Below are 14,637 nucleotides of genomic sequence, written 5' to 3'. Positions count from 1 at the left end.
AACATAGGTAACATCAAAACCGTGGGAGAATGTGCGCACAAGATGAGGTCTTTACCATACAGTAGGGAGAGCTGAACCTTGGCCACGCTTTCTGGAACTGAAAGCGAAGCCCTTTGTGCTTATTTACATTCTGAACTGAGTAAAGTCAAACTGAAGACCACCTTGTACCAAATCAGAGTTTTTAAGGGCTATAGGAGCCCTCTTGGTCAGACAATTGGCCGCTAAGCTAAAAGAAGAAGCCTGGGCGTCTTGCACATCAGACTGGGAACACAGAGGTCCTTGGTCCCGGGTTTATGAAATGGCAAAGGCACATCTTGTTTCGTTTAGTTTAACCACAGAGCGTTTCTGCGATTCTTATGCGTCTTGGTGCGGCGTTTCCACCATCACCCTGCTGGAAAACCACTGCTAAACATGTCCCGGGGGGGGGGGGGGGGGCAGCTTGAATGGCAGTGTTCTCTTCCTGCAGTGAGAGCAAATCCATTGCAAGCAACAAATTACTTAGACAGTTCCGCAATTTGCGGTGGGAAAATCAAATGAGAATAGCAAAGAAACCTACTTTCAGCTACGCGGATTTTAGTAATAATTTACGTAAATATAAGATTTGAAGCTCCTTAAGCCATAATAAAAGGTTTCAGTTAAAATACATGATTTCCTGCAGTCTTACCTTTTTAAAAAATATTATTCAATGAAGTTATTCAACCTGGTGGGCATTAAAACCTACACCAGGGTTGCCAACTTTGGTCAGCTGGCTGGAGTGACACACGGTTACATGTAGTTTTATTACCTTGTAAAAGTCAATCGAGTTTGCAAACTACCCCAACGCTTTTGATGTAGCTAATTTTAGGTTTATAATGCAATAATATAGATTTGCCGTAAGATTCCTTGCGTGAGCGTCTCGTCTGATGCGTGAGCTGGCAACTTCGCCTAGTCTTAAACCAATATTGGGAAAGATATAACATCATCTGTCCTACGAATGAACTAATCTTTTCAGACTTTTAACATTGGGAATATATGGTGACACTAATTAAAGAAAAGTATAAAATGCTGGTGCTGCGCTAAGGTAACTGTCCAGCAAGTCGCCTGGGCTTTACGATCACGATGCAGGACTATTTTTGTTAACTTAGCAGCAGAGTCCTGTGAGGGGACACTGACCCGCAGTTTAGGAAAGAGTTTTCCCGGGCTAAAATAAAGTCGCGCTGCTAAACGGCTGCAATAATGGCCGCGGAACGATGCCAGGCATGTTTCCTGTTTTTAATTGGGTGACCGCTGAAGTAATTATAGCATGAGTCAGACCGATCAGCGGAGGCTATACGTTGGTCCAGGGTTGTTTATGTATCTCTGTGTAGCGGCAGCCACTAACGTCGGGTCGTTATCCACTAACCACTCGGATTTTACACATGGACGGTGTTTTGATTTATTACTTCAGACCGCTCGATATTTCATCATTCCCCGAGACGACGTAACACGCTTTCTTCGCTAGATGGCGCCAAAAATTCGCCGGCGAGCAGCAACAATGCCTTTACAGTAGCTGATGTGAGGTGCATTCATCACATCCAGGGGCGGCGCCAGGGAGGGGCTTGGGGGTGCTGTAGCTACACCTATGATAGCACCCCCTTGGCACCTCCAAGAAATTTCTGTGGTTTATTTACATTTTTTAGTGTGTGAATACTATAATGTAATATCCTGCATTTTATTTAATTTTGAATGTTAGTGTAACTGGGTACTTAGAATGTTGTGTCGGGGGTGTTGCGGTAGAAATTAAATCGTGGCGACCGGCACATTAAGGGGAAGTCTTGCATTTGACAAAACCCTTGCTGAAAAGTCAAGCAGCCACACAGCACGAGCAACAGGAAAGAGCTTTCTCCAGCGTTGCAGTGATTACTCTGTTCAAGGTCAATGCGTTCTGAGTTGTCCAGCTTAGTTATCCGTTACCTGTTTAAAAGAATAGACATTTATTAAAGTATGCCAGGTATTTAGCTTGAGGCAGTAACGCTACAGTAACAGCACTGGTCTAGAGATTACACGAGAGTCCATATTTCCCGAGATCACTCAAGAAAGTTCACCTTAGCAAAGATCTTCCTTGTGATAATCTACTGAAGCAACACGGAAAACGTAGTGGCATACAGAACCAGCCCATTTTAAATTCGGTTCAACTTTATTGTTATCATAATATACAGAGACACACATATAACAAGAAATGTCTTGTGACTCTGATGACTATTTGCAACAAGTTGAAAATAGAATAAAAAATAGAGTAATACAATGGTAGAATAACAATTAATAAGAGATTAGAATAACATAGAATAAAGAGTATATGTATGTAATGCCATTTATGTAATACAGGCAGTACTGTATTTCTGTTGCCATTGGTTGTTCTGCAGTCCTAGGCAAGATTCTACTAAGCCATTCCCCCCAGCATCCACAAACCCTCCCCGGTCCCTTTTCCACGAGTGCATAAAATCAAGCACCTAGCCATGCAGTCAGGTTTACAAATACTTGTGAAAGAATGGGTCATTCTGAAGAGCTCATTGAATTCAAGCGTGGTATTGTCATAGGATGCCACCATTGCAATAAGTCAGTTTGTGAACTTTCTTCCATGCTAGATATTCCATGGTAATTGGTAGTATTGCAAAGTGGGAAGAGTTTAGGAATGTCAGAAACTCAGCCATGGAGTGTCAGACCATGTAAAGTAACTGAGCGGGGTCGCCGAGTTCTGAGGCGCATAGTGTGTAAACGTTGCCAACACTCTTACTCAATAACTGTTGAGTTCTAAACGCCCAAAAAGTACAGAAATGCTGGGAGCTGCATAGAATGGGCTTCCATGGCCGAGCAACTGCATGCAAGCCTCACATCACCAAGAAGGCAATGCCAAGTGTCAAATGGAGTGATGTAAACCACGCTGCCACTGAACTTGGGAGCAGTGGGAATGTTCTGTAGAGTGACAAATCACGCTTCTCTATCTGGTAGCCTGATGGATGAGTCTGGGATTGGCGGATGCCGGGACAACGTTACCTGCCTGACTGCATTGTGCCAAATGTAAAGTTTGGTGGAGGGGGGATAGTGGTATGGGGTCATTTTTCAGGGGTTGGGCTAGGCCCCTTAGTTCCAGGAACTCTAAATGCTTCAGCATACCAAGACATTATGCATAATTCTGTACTTGCAACTTTGTGGGAACAGTTTGGGGAAGAACCTTTTACTGTGTTACAGTACCGCAGTGCCCGCAGTGCCCAAAGGAAGGTCCATGGTTGGGTGAGTTCGGTATGGAAGAACTTGACTGGCCACACAGAGCCCTGACCTCAACCCCACTGAACACCTTTGACAGGAACTAGAATGGAGATTGTGAGCCAGACCTTCACGTCCAACATCAGTGCTTGACCTCACAAATGCTCTTCTGGATGAATGGGCAATTACCACAGATACCCCAAAATCTTGCAGAAAGCCTTCACAGAAGAGTGGCAGCTGTTACAGCTTAAAGGGGAACCAGCTCCAAATTGATGCCCATGGATTTAGAATGGGATGTTAAAAAAGTTGTTGTAGGTAAAATGGCCAGGTGTTGCAATACTGTTGTCTATATAGTGTATATAGTTGTGTACTGTAAAGAATTGCAATGGGTAATGAATATATCAGCAAATATGTATTCCCCAAACGAGTACTAAAATTATCTCCCTTCTGAGTACCCATTTTCGATCACAGACTATCGGGGAAATGTTACTAAGGGGTAAAATTGTCATCATTATTATTTAAAAAATTTGTATTTTTAATTTTATATAGGTCTAATATATAACCTGGGTGGAGACTGCATAAAGACTTTTCTTGTACATGTCCAATGACAAGATATTCCATTTTATTTTATAGACATTCTATTCTATTATGTAAAGATTCTATTCTGTTCTAACCAGATAGCAAGCTTTTGTCACCGCCGCGCCTACGTTTTAATAATCCTCTCCTCCGTTTTCTTCTGGCTTTCTTTATTCAATTTCTTTCTTTCCTTTTTTTCCCCGTTCTGTATCTCCCTCTACTTCTGTTTCATGTATCACAACACAACCCTGTAAAGCGCTTTGGGACAACTCTGTTGTGAAAGGCGATATATTAAAAGAAATTGAATTGAATTGAAATTTGGCTATATTTGTCGATATGGGTGGCGACGGCGCCGCGTGGGTGGCGCTCCACTGGACCGAGGGCCGTCACGTGACCTACCGGAAGCGGAATTCCGGTGAGGGGGGGTGGGCAGTGTCTGCAAACAGAGTGCGTCACTCGGTTAGTAAGCGCGGCGGCGACCTCCGCGAGGAAAACAGCACAAAGAGCAAAAGAGCGCCGCTGTTCGTCACTCTTCACCGCCGCGGCTGCTGCAGAATGGTGAAAATCACGTTTAATTCCGCTTTGGCGCAGAAGGCGCTGGGCAAAGAGGGCGACGGTCTCGTCGGGGAAAAGGTGAGCTGACGGTGCAGCCAGCCGGCAGGCCGGCCGCCTGGCCGCCTGGCCTCGGCTGACGGTGCGGCCGCCTTCGGTAGGCGGCTGGAAAAACCGGATACGGGATCCTGCAGCCGATGATTAATGGATAATGTATCATACGGCGTCCACGGCTAATGGCTGAAGATTCGGTCTCTACTGTGTAATATACGGTTAATGCTGTACCGGCGTCATTCAGCGCGGCTGGCGGCTAACCGGTGAAACATCCATCTTTAGCTGCTTAGTTTCTCTTTAAATGCCGCGGTGTATTTTGCTCTCCCTCTCTGCCTGTTAGAAATGACCTCCATGTAGTCGTTTGCTCTTCACCCCTGTGGTGCTTGATGTTTTTTATGTTTGTTGTGCAACCTGACAGCCGCGGCATTAAACCGCGTTTTTACACCCAGTCAGTCCGTTGTCACACATTGGAACAGCCGATAATTAAGTTCACTAAACTTAACCCATCTATCTCTAGCTGTTTAACTGTCTCAGCAGTTGTCACAGAGCGGCTCAGCGTATATCTGGAAAGCACACGTAAACATTATTTCGAAACTTAATGCTTAAATTGTAATACATGTCAATTCTAGTATAAATAGACCGCGATGTGTTTAACAAAATGCGTGTTCCTTGTTTCAATCCGTTAATCAGATTCACTCACATAACTATAATTGTGGTGTAAATTATTTTCATGTGAAATAAAAGCAAAATTAACTATTAAAAAGCATTTGTTATTCACTTGATTTTCGAATTCGTATTGTAACGTTAGTAAGTTTTAGTTCATTGCATGCCTGTCATTATTTTGGTCATTGGTTATCTTTGTCTGGTTGTCAGAAATAGCCATTTTTAAAAATTGCTTTTACACAGAAGTTTTGTGTATTAAATCAGGAGATTAACGTCATTTGCTGTCATTTGGCCATTTTGATTGCTATAAATTTATATATTCTGCATATTCCATTGGGTTGGAAAGGTTTCAGTGGTTCCTCCGTATAAGCATGGGTTGAGGTGATTGAGGCTTGATATTGAAATGAATCCAGTATCGCTGCAGTGAAAAGTGCTAGGTTACGTTGCCTCTTCTTAAGGTGGCGTTTCATGTTCCGAAGAGACCTGTCCGCCTTTCTTGGGGTCCTGAGGATTCAGAACCGTAGACAGCAGCTGCTGCATCGACCAGCTTGCTATCCAAAACAACAGTATGTCACCTGGCCGCTAGTAACACCCAGATTGATCCAGGGCGAAAGCGCTGCCCCTTGGCATGCCTGTCAGTACCCCCCAAAAAAAAATTCTTTAGTTCTCTTCCTCTGGATCCTCACTGAACTGTGGAGTCTCTCTGGATTTTTGAGGATTAGGCATTTTTAGGTTTGCGTGGGTCGGCCTTACGGATTAAGCGCTGCTTTGGAATCGCTTTGAGCAAACGGCTTCCGAAATACAGCTCAGCAATTCACCTTTTCTCACATTCAATCAGGATCCACACTGTAGTCTCACGGAATACCAATAAATAAAGCCTAGGCTATAGTTCGGACTTGGAGTTTTTGGGAAGTCAGAGAATGGCTTCTGCTTAAATCTCCAGAGTGCTGGAACTTGCATTTTGTAGATGTGCGAAAAAATATTGCAGCACTTAGCATTTCAGATACTGTCTGCTGCTGCCACTCCGTCCGATAACCATGTGCTGATTAAGCTCTGTGGTCCTGGAGTTGCAAACGTCACCAACACCCTTAAGTCCCACTTCTCAGTTTGTGGAAAGTTTCAGCTGCCTCAAAACACACATGTTAGACTCCACAGTATTATTTATTAGTCACATAAGTTATGTAACCTCCCTGTGAATTTTAAAGGTAGGACACCAAAATAAGTCCTTTAAGCAATTTTAAATATTCCTTGTACTCTTTCCAAAAAGAAAATGTTATGCAGTGTGATTTTTTTGTGTGTGTCTATTAATGCGTAACCCTAATGATGTTATCTGTACTCAGAAGTAATTCTAACTTAGCCAGATTAGTGCACGTGATATACTGAGTTTTAAGAGATGGAAACCATTTGTTCAGCTGCTGGAATCCATTCTGTACATTTTCGGAAAGGTGTGAAGTGCTGTAATACATGCGTGCACGTCGCCACAAATCATATATGCGTGCATTTCCTATGCAGAGAATTGTGTTGTAACTGCACTGTCTTAAGCATGTTGCTCTGTTATCCAGTCAGAGCTGTTACTGTTTGTTTGTATAATCAGTTGTCTATTAGCTTGGGCTGATATTTTCACAGGACGCTGAGCTCATTTTGCGCTGAAGATCCCGAAGCTGGAAATGTCAGCATAACAGCTGGGAATTTTCTTGTGAAAACTGACTCGCATCATATTTAAATCGGTCCACTTCAGTCCACGCTTTGGCTTAATGACAAATGGTTGTTTTCGTGTTACACGTTCTAGAAGCTGGAATTTTCTCTGGTGTGTCGCAGCCAATCAGATTGACTTTAACAGTGCGAAATGTATACGACAGCTTTTCGAAGGGGGAAGGATATTTCTTGGCAGTGAAATTCGCCCAAATTCCCAAAGTGCCAGTCGCTTTGCTTTAAGTAAAATAAGAACCTCAGCTGCAGAGGTAGGTAGGCATTCTCAGCAATAAAGGTTTTGAGTAGGCGGAGGTGCAGAGAGATGCATTCTGCTGCAGCCCCCCCCATCCCCCCACCCCCATCTGTGCACGAGTAGCTTTGTGTTAAATCGTACACAACACTTTCAGTCAGTGTGAAAGTTTTCACCATGTTGTACATCATCAAAGGGCCACTGTCGTGTTTGCGTTAGTGAATGTGGCTGGTCTCCTTTGGATGGGGGGGGCAGGGGTTACATGCAGCTGTCAGGATGCTTGGTGGGGGGGGTTTGGGGTCTGTGGTTTAAGATGCCACCGCGATGGCCCCTCTGTGAAGCCAGCCACCTGTGAGGGGTGGGGCTCTGTGGTGTAGCAGGTGTGCAGCAGGTGGCCTGACAGGATGCGGCCCTGGGGACCATCTTGGGCAGGGTTGGGCCGGTCCCCGGGACTTTAACCCATGTCTTACCCGACAGGACCCGGAGACCGCCTCCGTGTACAACGGGGAGAGTTCCACCGGCCGCTGCCTGCTCACCCTCCTGGGCCTGGCCTTCATCCTCACCGGGCTCATAGTGGGAGGAGCTTGCGTGTATCGCTACTTCACCCCCAAGGTGAGAGGGGGGGGTGGGGGTTTTAACTGGGGAGATTTCCATTTCAAAATTGCAACCTTGAGAAATATAAAAAAAAAAAATAATAATGTGGACACATTATATGCCTGCACACATTATCTGAGGCTAACAAATTCAAATCTGTAAAATAGGCAAAAGATTGAATACATTGAACTGGCATGACTAGTAAAGTAAAGAAAGTTTATGGTGGGAAAGTTGCTCACTTAAAGCTTACATGCTTGGAAGAATTTTGGGAATATGTCGAGCTGCTAGTAGTGTTAAAAGAAATGTGATGGAAAAACCAGAAAATATATTGATGTATATCTGGAATACCATTTTGTGTGTGTCTGTGGGAGGGGATTAGGGCAAGTACATCAACCCTTGTTGTCAAAAAGAGTTTGAATACCACTGTGCTTAGGGCTTGTGTGAAGCTGACAGCAGGTGTTTGGTGATGCTGCACTGAGCCGCCTGAAGCGCTCTGTGAACACTGTGTAATTCACTGTGCTTCCTGTCGCGTATGAGCGAAGGTCACACTGCTGCTCGTGTCCATATCTGCCACGTTCTGTGTGTGACGCACCACCCTCAATCCACTTTTTTCCCCGCTCAGAAACTATACCATGGCACCATGCACTTCACTGAGCTGGACAGCGACAGCGTGCCCATGTACGTAGCTCGCCCGCCCTACTACCTGCCCCGCATCGACGAGGAGCTGGAGATCCATGATAACGTGGCCATCATCAACGTGCCCAAGCCCCGCTTTGGGGAGAGCGACCCCGCGTACATCCTGCATGACTTCCAGAGGGTAAGGAGCATGTTAGCCCCACGGATCTGTGTGGCGTTTCCAGAAGGTTGTGGGTTCAAATCCCCAGCTGCAGGGGTGCTGCACACTGGCTAACCCTGTGCTGTGACCCCATGCACTGCTCTCACTGGTAAATACATGTCTGTCTCATGGGCACAGAGCCAAAGGATTCCTGTGCCCCTGTATTCATGCTTGTAAACAGGGCAAATGCAGTCAGTTTTGCTACAATGAGTGATATCACAGCACTAGTCTAGTCATATGTATATGTGCGATTTTTAGTCTGAGGGACGAGCACTACATGAATGCAGCATGGTCTTAACGAGAAACACCACTGGCAGAAACAGCCATCCTAGTGAACGATAGTAATGTCTGATTTGTGAACCGGTTCTTTTCCGTGTACGTGCTTGGCCGCATGGCGACTGTCCCATGAAGATGTTTATGAGAATTTATTAATGCATTATAATTATATTGTTTCTTATTTAAAATGCGTAAAATTTCACTATTAGCCGCTTAGAGTGTTTTGGTACACGATTTTAGTGAATGCAAGTTTTTTTAGGAACTCATTAGTCGTGCTGTAGCAGGACTGATTGTAACATCTTTCCTCTTAAGTATATGAAGGAAGTGGCTCTCTGGTGCCCTCTGCAGTCCAATATCTTTCTCTCTCTCTCTCTCTCTCTCTCTCTCTCTCTCTCTCTCTCAGCAGCTAATGGTCCCTCTTAGGTAACTTGTTTTTCAGTCTGTATCCTATGTTGGCACTCATTGTTAGTTCATTGCAGTAAATGCGCTCTTTTGCTGGTCATTATCTCCTGGCTTGCATCTTCTCACTGTCGCACGTTTAAAATGTAATGTTAACAAACATAGTGGTGAGTGGCACCCTTTTTGACCAAGCCAGACGAGTTATTAAGTGGTACAAGGAAAGCACTGTGACACCGACCTGCTTACGTCATAGATGCTGATGCACTCTTTGGGGTAGCCGTTTCGTTGCCCTTGTCCCTCGCTGTGAGGATGAGTCAGCAGTGTGGGTGCACAACATGTGGCATGGCACAGTGGAGCTGAGGTGACCCCCGTGTTTAGCTTCTCGTCACCCTGGCGGTTCACCTCAACAAAAGGAAAAAATCTCCACAGTCATACTGATAAGTGACGTTTAACAGTTCTTTAACAACACATAGCTAGCTGGATGAATTTAATTCTCACATAATGCTTCATTCTCTTCAACGTGCAGCTATGATTAGAGTCCCTTTGATTGGAATTTTATATACGAGTCACTCACGTTCCCAAAATTATGCTGACGGCTATTAGTATGCTGGCTCCAACAAAGGCTTTCCACGTGCCTTCTTTCGGATACCCTCCTGACTGTCAGTCATACGCAGAAACTGACAACCAGAGGAGGCTATTCTGGAATGGGAAAGCAAAGTCTAGATCTAACAGGCTAATTCAGCTTGTGAACGTGAGCACCTGCATGCATATCAACAGAGTGCTCTGTGCACTCGTCTATTTCTATGAAGTGGAAAATAAACCCCAATGCCTTTTATAAATTTTGATATAAGGCTGATGTCATGTTGAGAACAGGTTGAATAGGGGCTTCAACGTTAGTTTTGCTGACCTGTTTTTGTTTCAGTTGGCTTAGCCTATTGGTACTTCTCCATTAGCATGCAGGAACCAAACCTTACCTGAGCTGTATCACGAAGAGACTCTAGTTACAACACGATTCCAGCTCGCTTCGGTTTTCCACTGCAGAAGGTTCGGCTCGGTAAAGGCATTGCCAGGTTTGGAGAGCGACAGTGATGTAAAACCAAATGTTCACACGGTGTACATGATGATTTATTATATGCTGATTTCTGCTAGCACGTCTGAGAATACGGCTATGACCATTCACAGTGGAAAACCATCAGTTTTTGATATGGCTCAGTTCTTGGTGGGAGTGGAAGAGTACCAAAGACGTAAAAGGCCATGTGCGCACTGGTTTCTTGCCTGCCCACTGTGGACACAGCCCATGTGACCATACATAGGCATGACAGGCTAACGGTGGCTGACGGTGCCCTTTACATAGTTATAACTGTGCTCCTGACGCTCCCACCCGAACGACCCCTGTTGCTGTATGCAGAAGCTGACCGCGTACCTGGACATGACCTTGCGGAGCTGCTATGTCATCCCCCTGAACACCTCTGTGGTGATGCCCCCCCAGGACCTGCTGGACCTCTTCGTGCAGCTGATGGTGAGCGACCAATGACCTTCTCCCAACGGCACCCAGACTTCGGCTAACACACTCACACTGACCCTTTCACTCCTGGTGGCTGTATAGAATACAGCCCCTCCTTCCCATTCCAGTGAGATTCGTTCATACGCCATATCACAAGGTTGCCACCCTCCCTCCCACCCCACCCACCACGTTTGGCCGTCCTGATCTTTCGGTTCCTCACATCAGAATCATCCACACTAATGTTTTCATGTTGACTGCGAGTCATAGCTGGCAACTAATTTAGCTGACTATTTTGGGGTTTCTCTGAATACCCAATACGCCTGTTATTCAGTAGGCAAATGAGCCTCTCACTGAAATCTGAGCTTCATGTTTAGATGAGGGGCATTTTATAACCAGACTGAAGTTAATTTTGAAAGCGGAGGGGCATTTTCAGGGCCGGGTTTTGAATACGTTCTCCATCAGTTGGGACATTCCAGAGGGCCTCCCACTAACTTCCCTTACCCCCACCCCACTCTCCACCTGCCATCTCTCGCTGTCAGTCTGGCTCCTACAAGACATACCTGGTGCACGAGGACCTGGTGGTGACGGAGCGTGTCGAGGACCTGTCCAAGCTGGGCTACTACATCAACACGCTTTGCAGTGGCAGGGACACCTACCGCATGCAACGGCGCAGCGAACTCATCAGTGAGCCATCCTGCTGCATTCTCTCTCTCTCTCTCTCTCACACACACTCACACACACACACACACACACACACACACACTCACACACACACAAGAGATTTCACACTCTGGTGTTGGCAGGAGTTAAACCTAGACTTTAGTGTTCCTGTATGGGGAAAAAACCAAAACACTCAGCTGATAAACATCGGCTCCTCTCATCTTTCAATGTCGCTCCGTCCTTGTTTCTCTATTTATCCTTTTATGTCACTCTAGGATTGACAACTTTAGGCAGTGTTCACCCTCAAGGTTTCCAATCCTGGTGAATAGACACTGCTGTAAAAATATCAAATAATTTTGAAGGATTATTACTCACCGGGAACTGGGATGAGTGAACCGCAATCTGCACACCGGGAAATGTGTGTGTGTGTGTGTGTGTGTGTGTGTGTGTGTGTGTGTGTGTGTGTGTGTCTGTCTGTCTGTCTGTGTGTCTGTGTGTGTTTTTTTTGCTTAAAGAAGTAGCTAGCATTGTTTAGTGTAGATTTGGTTTTGGTTAACAAGGTCGAGCTCGGGCCCTCTCTCGCCATAGCGACCGGCCTGGTGCAGTTCCATGACCTCGTGTGTTCTCTCTCCTCGTACCTGCAGGCATACAGAAGCGCTCCGTTGAGGACTGCTTCTCCATCCGCCACTTCGAGAATAAGTTTGTCACCATCACCAAGATCTGCAAGGCCTGAGCGGGCCCTGACTGGGTGGGGGTGGGGTGGGGGGTCAGAAATAAAGGCTCTGCGTGGCAAGTAGGTGCCGTGGTAGTTGGGGGAGGGGTGCTAGAGGGGACCGGGGGTCTCCACCTCCTGTCAGACTGGAAGCAATGAGGTTTTTGTGCAAATAATAATAAAAAGCTGCATTGTTTTGTTGTGACATTCTCTCGCTTCGCAGCCACTAAGATAGTAGGTTTCCTCGCAACTTGACTGATTCCTGTTCTGCTATTGAGGGCTCTGCTGGTCCCTCTTCTGCCCCCCCCGCCCTGCTCATTTCTGTTTTCTTTGCGATTAATCGCTGTAGATGTGCATTTGAGTTGTCGTGTCTTGCGTTTTTTGAAGCCGTCGATAGACTCGTTGCATAGCAATTTCAAAGTCGGAGAGTGATGCCTGTGCAGCTCTGTAGGTGAGGCAATAACAGTTTCAGAGTTATAATGTTTTTATTTCATGTATAATCCCCTCAGTTCCTCGAACCAGCCCCAGCTCTTCCCGAGGTTTGTAAATATTCAAGTTATTCCTAAGTGGTTATCACCCTCCCCCCTCGCGGCGTCACCCTAAAGCGCATGTAGAAAAATCACCTGTGCCTTTCAGGTCCTGGCTAGCGAGCTCTTGTTTTAGCATCCTGGTATTGGGTACCAGGCCCAGATATATTAACCGATGCGTAGATCACACAGAATCTGACCAGGCGCTTGGCTCTTCCTGTTAACATGCTTCGCTCGACAGACCCGTGTACCTCCTCCTGCGGGATTCTTGAGCTATGGAAGAGGTGTAAAAACATTGCAGATGGCCCTGCAGTGGCTGATGGACCAGTTGGCTCATCGACATCAGATGGTGGTGATGCTAATTCGTCTCGGGGTACCAGGAAGGCCCATTGTCTCCCAGTGAGGTCCCCATCCCGCTTTAGCTATTGGCCAGAAACATAACAGCAGGCCCCTCACCACCCAAAACCCCGTTCGCCAATTTCAGTGCCCCCAGCTTTGAGACGGGTTTTAAAATGAAAAGCCACTCTGGTTTGCAACTGTTATCGGTGCAATCAAAGGGATTGAATCATAAGCAGAAACACGGCCGTGCGGCATAACGAATTCACTGTAGAGGCCACATTAGCGGAGTTTTTCTTCCCTACGTCACGACTAAGAGCTTCCCCTTTTTGCTAAGGTATGAGGGAAGCATTGCTCAGCGGCACCCCCTTCTGGCGTGTTTTGGTCAGCAGTGTTACTATAGTTACAGTCCCCCACCATGCCTTGCCTGCTGGTGGGTTTGGTGTTGACTTAACTGTTGTGTTTGTGGTGAGTAGTAATATTGTAGATCCCAGGCTCCACTGCCGTTTGTTGTTTTTTTTTTTTTTTTTTTTTTTTTTTCCTTGCTTATCTAACTATTTCTCTAACCTGCATTCCTGTGTTTTAAGCTGAAGGGCAGTATTTTTTTTCCCCGTTTACTATTCGCTGCCGTTTAAATAGGAACAAAGGCATTTTTTTAGGTTGCTGCATGGTTTGTGTTTCAAGGGAAGACAAGAGTGTAATTAGCACGGTGCATTTGCGTGCTGATCTGCGGTCTGGCTCAACTGGGCAGTGCTGATTTGTCTGTTTTAGAGGTTTAACGCTTAGCAAAACCATTGAGTGGAATACACCTTGTAACTGTTTGTTGTTCAATAAATATGCATTTCTTTACATAAACTTGGTGTGTGTTTCACTTATAAGAGCCTGTACTGGGAGGGATTTTCATTGAAATGAAGATAAATGACACCACACTGTAAACTATTTAGTGTACATTTATATGGGAGGGGGCTAAAGAACATTTTAATAGGGTTTGCAATCAGTTTTAATTTTATCATTTTGATAAAATGATGATGAAAATACAATTTCATCTTTTGATAAATACAGTTTCATCTGTTTTTTGTAGTTTTGCTCTATATCTGCAGTATATGCGGTTAATGAAAATAACTGGTTTAGTCATAGTGTAATATATAAATGACAACCTAAGTCATGAACAAATTACTGGTTATGTACTTAGCAGCAAGTAGTTGAGCTCAGTGTTTGCATAAAATTTAGTTCACCATCATTTTGCTGTGTACATAATCATTTCTTCCTTTGATATTGATAATTATGATTCTAATGAACCAATAAGTTCATTAGGGGAATACACTAGAATGACAATGAAGCTGAAACACCTGGTTTTAGATGCAATAATTTATTTGTATGGTGCAGGGTCTCCTTCTGCGGCCAATACAGAATTAGCTTGTATTAGGAATGACAGATACAAGTCCTGAGCCATTCCTCTTGCAGAGCAGTGGCCAGGTCACTACGTGATCCTGGTGAAAGAAAGTGTTTCCTAACTTGTTCCTCCACAACACCCCAAAGTGGTTCAATGATATTCAAATCTGGTGACTGCAGGATATGGGAGATGTTTTGTTGTGTGCATCGGTGCATTATCATCCTGATACATGGCACTACCTTCAGGGTACAATGTTTGAACCACTGGGTGACCATAGTCTCCCAGAATGCTTCTGTAGTCCTTAGCAGTGACGCACCCATCTAGAACAAGTAGTGGGCCTAGGGAATGGCATGATATCGCAACCCAAACCATCACTGATCCACCCTTCGTGC

General features: G+C 45.2%; 2 protein-coding genes across 3 annotated transcripts in view; one reads left to right on the top strand and one right to left on the bottom strand.

Annotated features, from left to right (window-relative positions):
• The window catches only part of tbx22 (T-box transcription factor 22), a 118,513-nt gene that overhangs the window by 25,963 nt on the left and 77,913 nt on the right, over positions 1-14,637 (bottom strand). The window lies entirely within an intron of this gene.
• On the top strand, positions 4,210-13,707 carry LOC125750072 (integral membrane protein 2A-like). The gene is made up of 6 exons (XM_049027364.1): positions 4,210-4,431; positions 7,487-7,621; positions 8,226-8,420; positions 10,522-10,632; positions 11,157-11,301; positions 11,922-13,707. The coding sequence occupies exons 1-6, from the start codon at positions 4,354-4,356 to the stop codon at positions 12,008-12,010; spliced, it is 753 nt and encodes a 250-aa protein (XP_048883321.1). The 5' UTR covers positions 4,210-4,353; the 3' UTR covers positions 12,011-13,707.

Source organism: Brienomyrus brachyistius, chromosome 10 (assembly GCF_023856365.1).
Source record: "Brienomyrus brachyistius isolate T26 chromosome 10, BBRACH_0.4, whole genome shotgun sequence".
Classification (NCBI taxonomy): domain Eukaryota; kingdom Metazoa; phylum Chordata; class Actinopteri; order Osteoglossiformes; family Mormyridae; genus Brienomyrus; species Brienomyrus brachyistius.
Note: the sequence above shows the minus strand (reverse complement) of the source record. Positions and strands in the feature narration are given on the sequence as shown.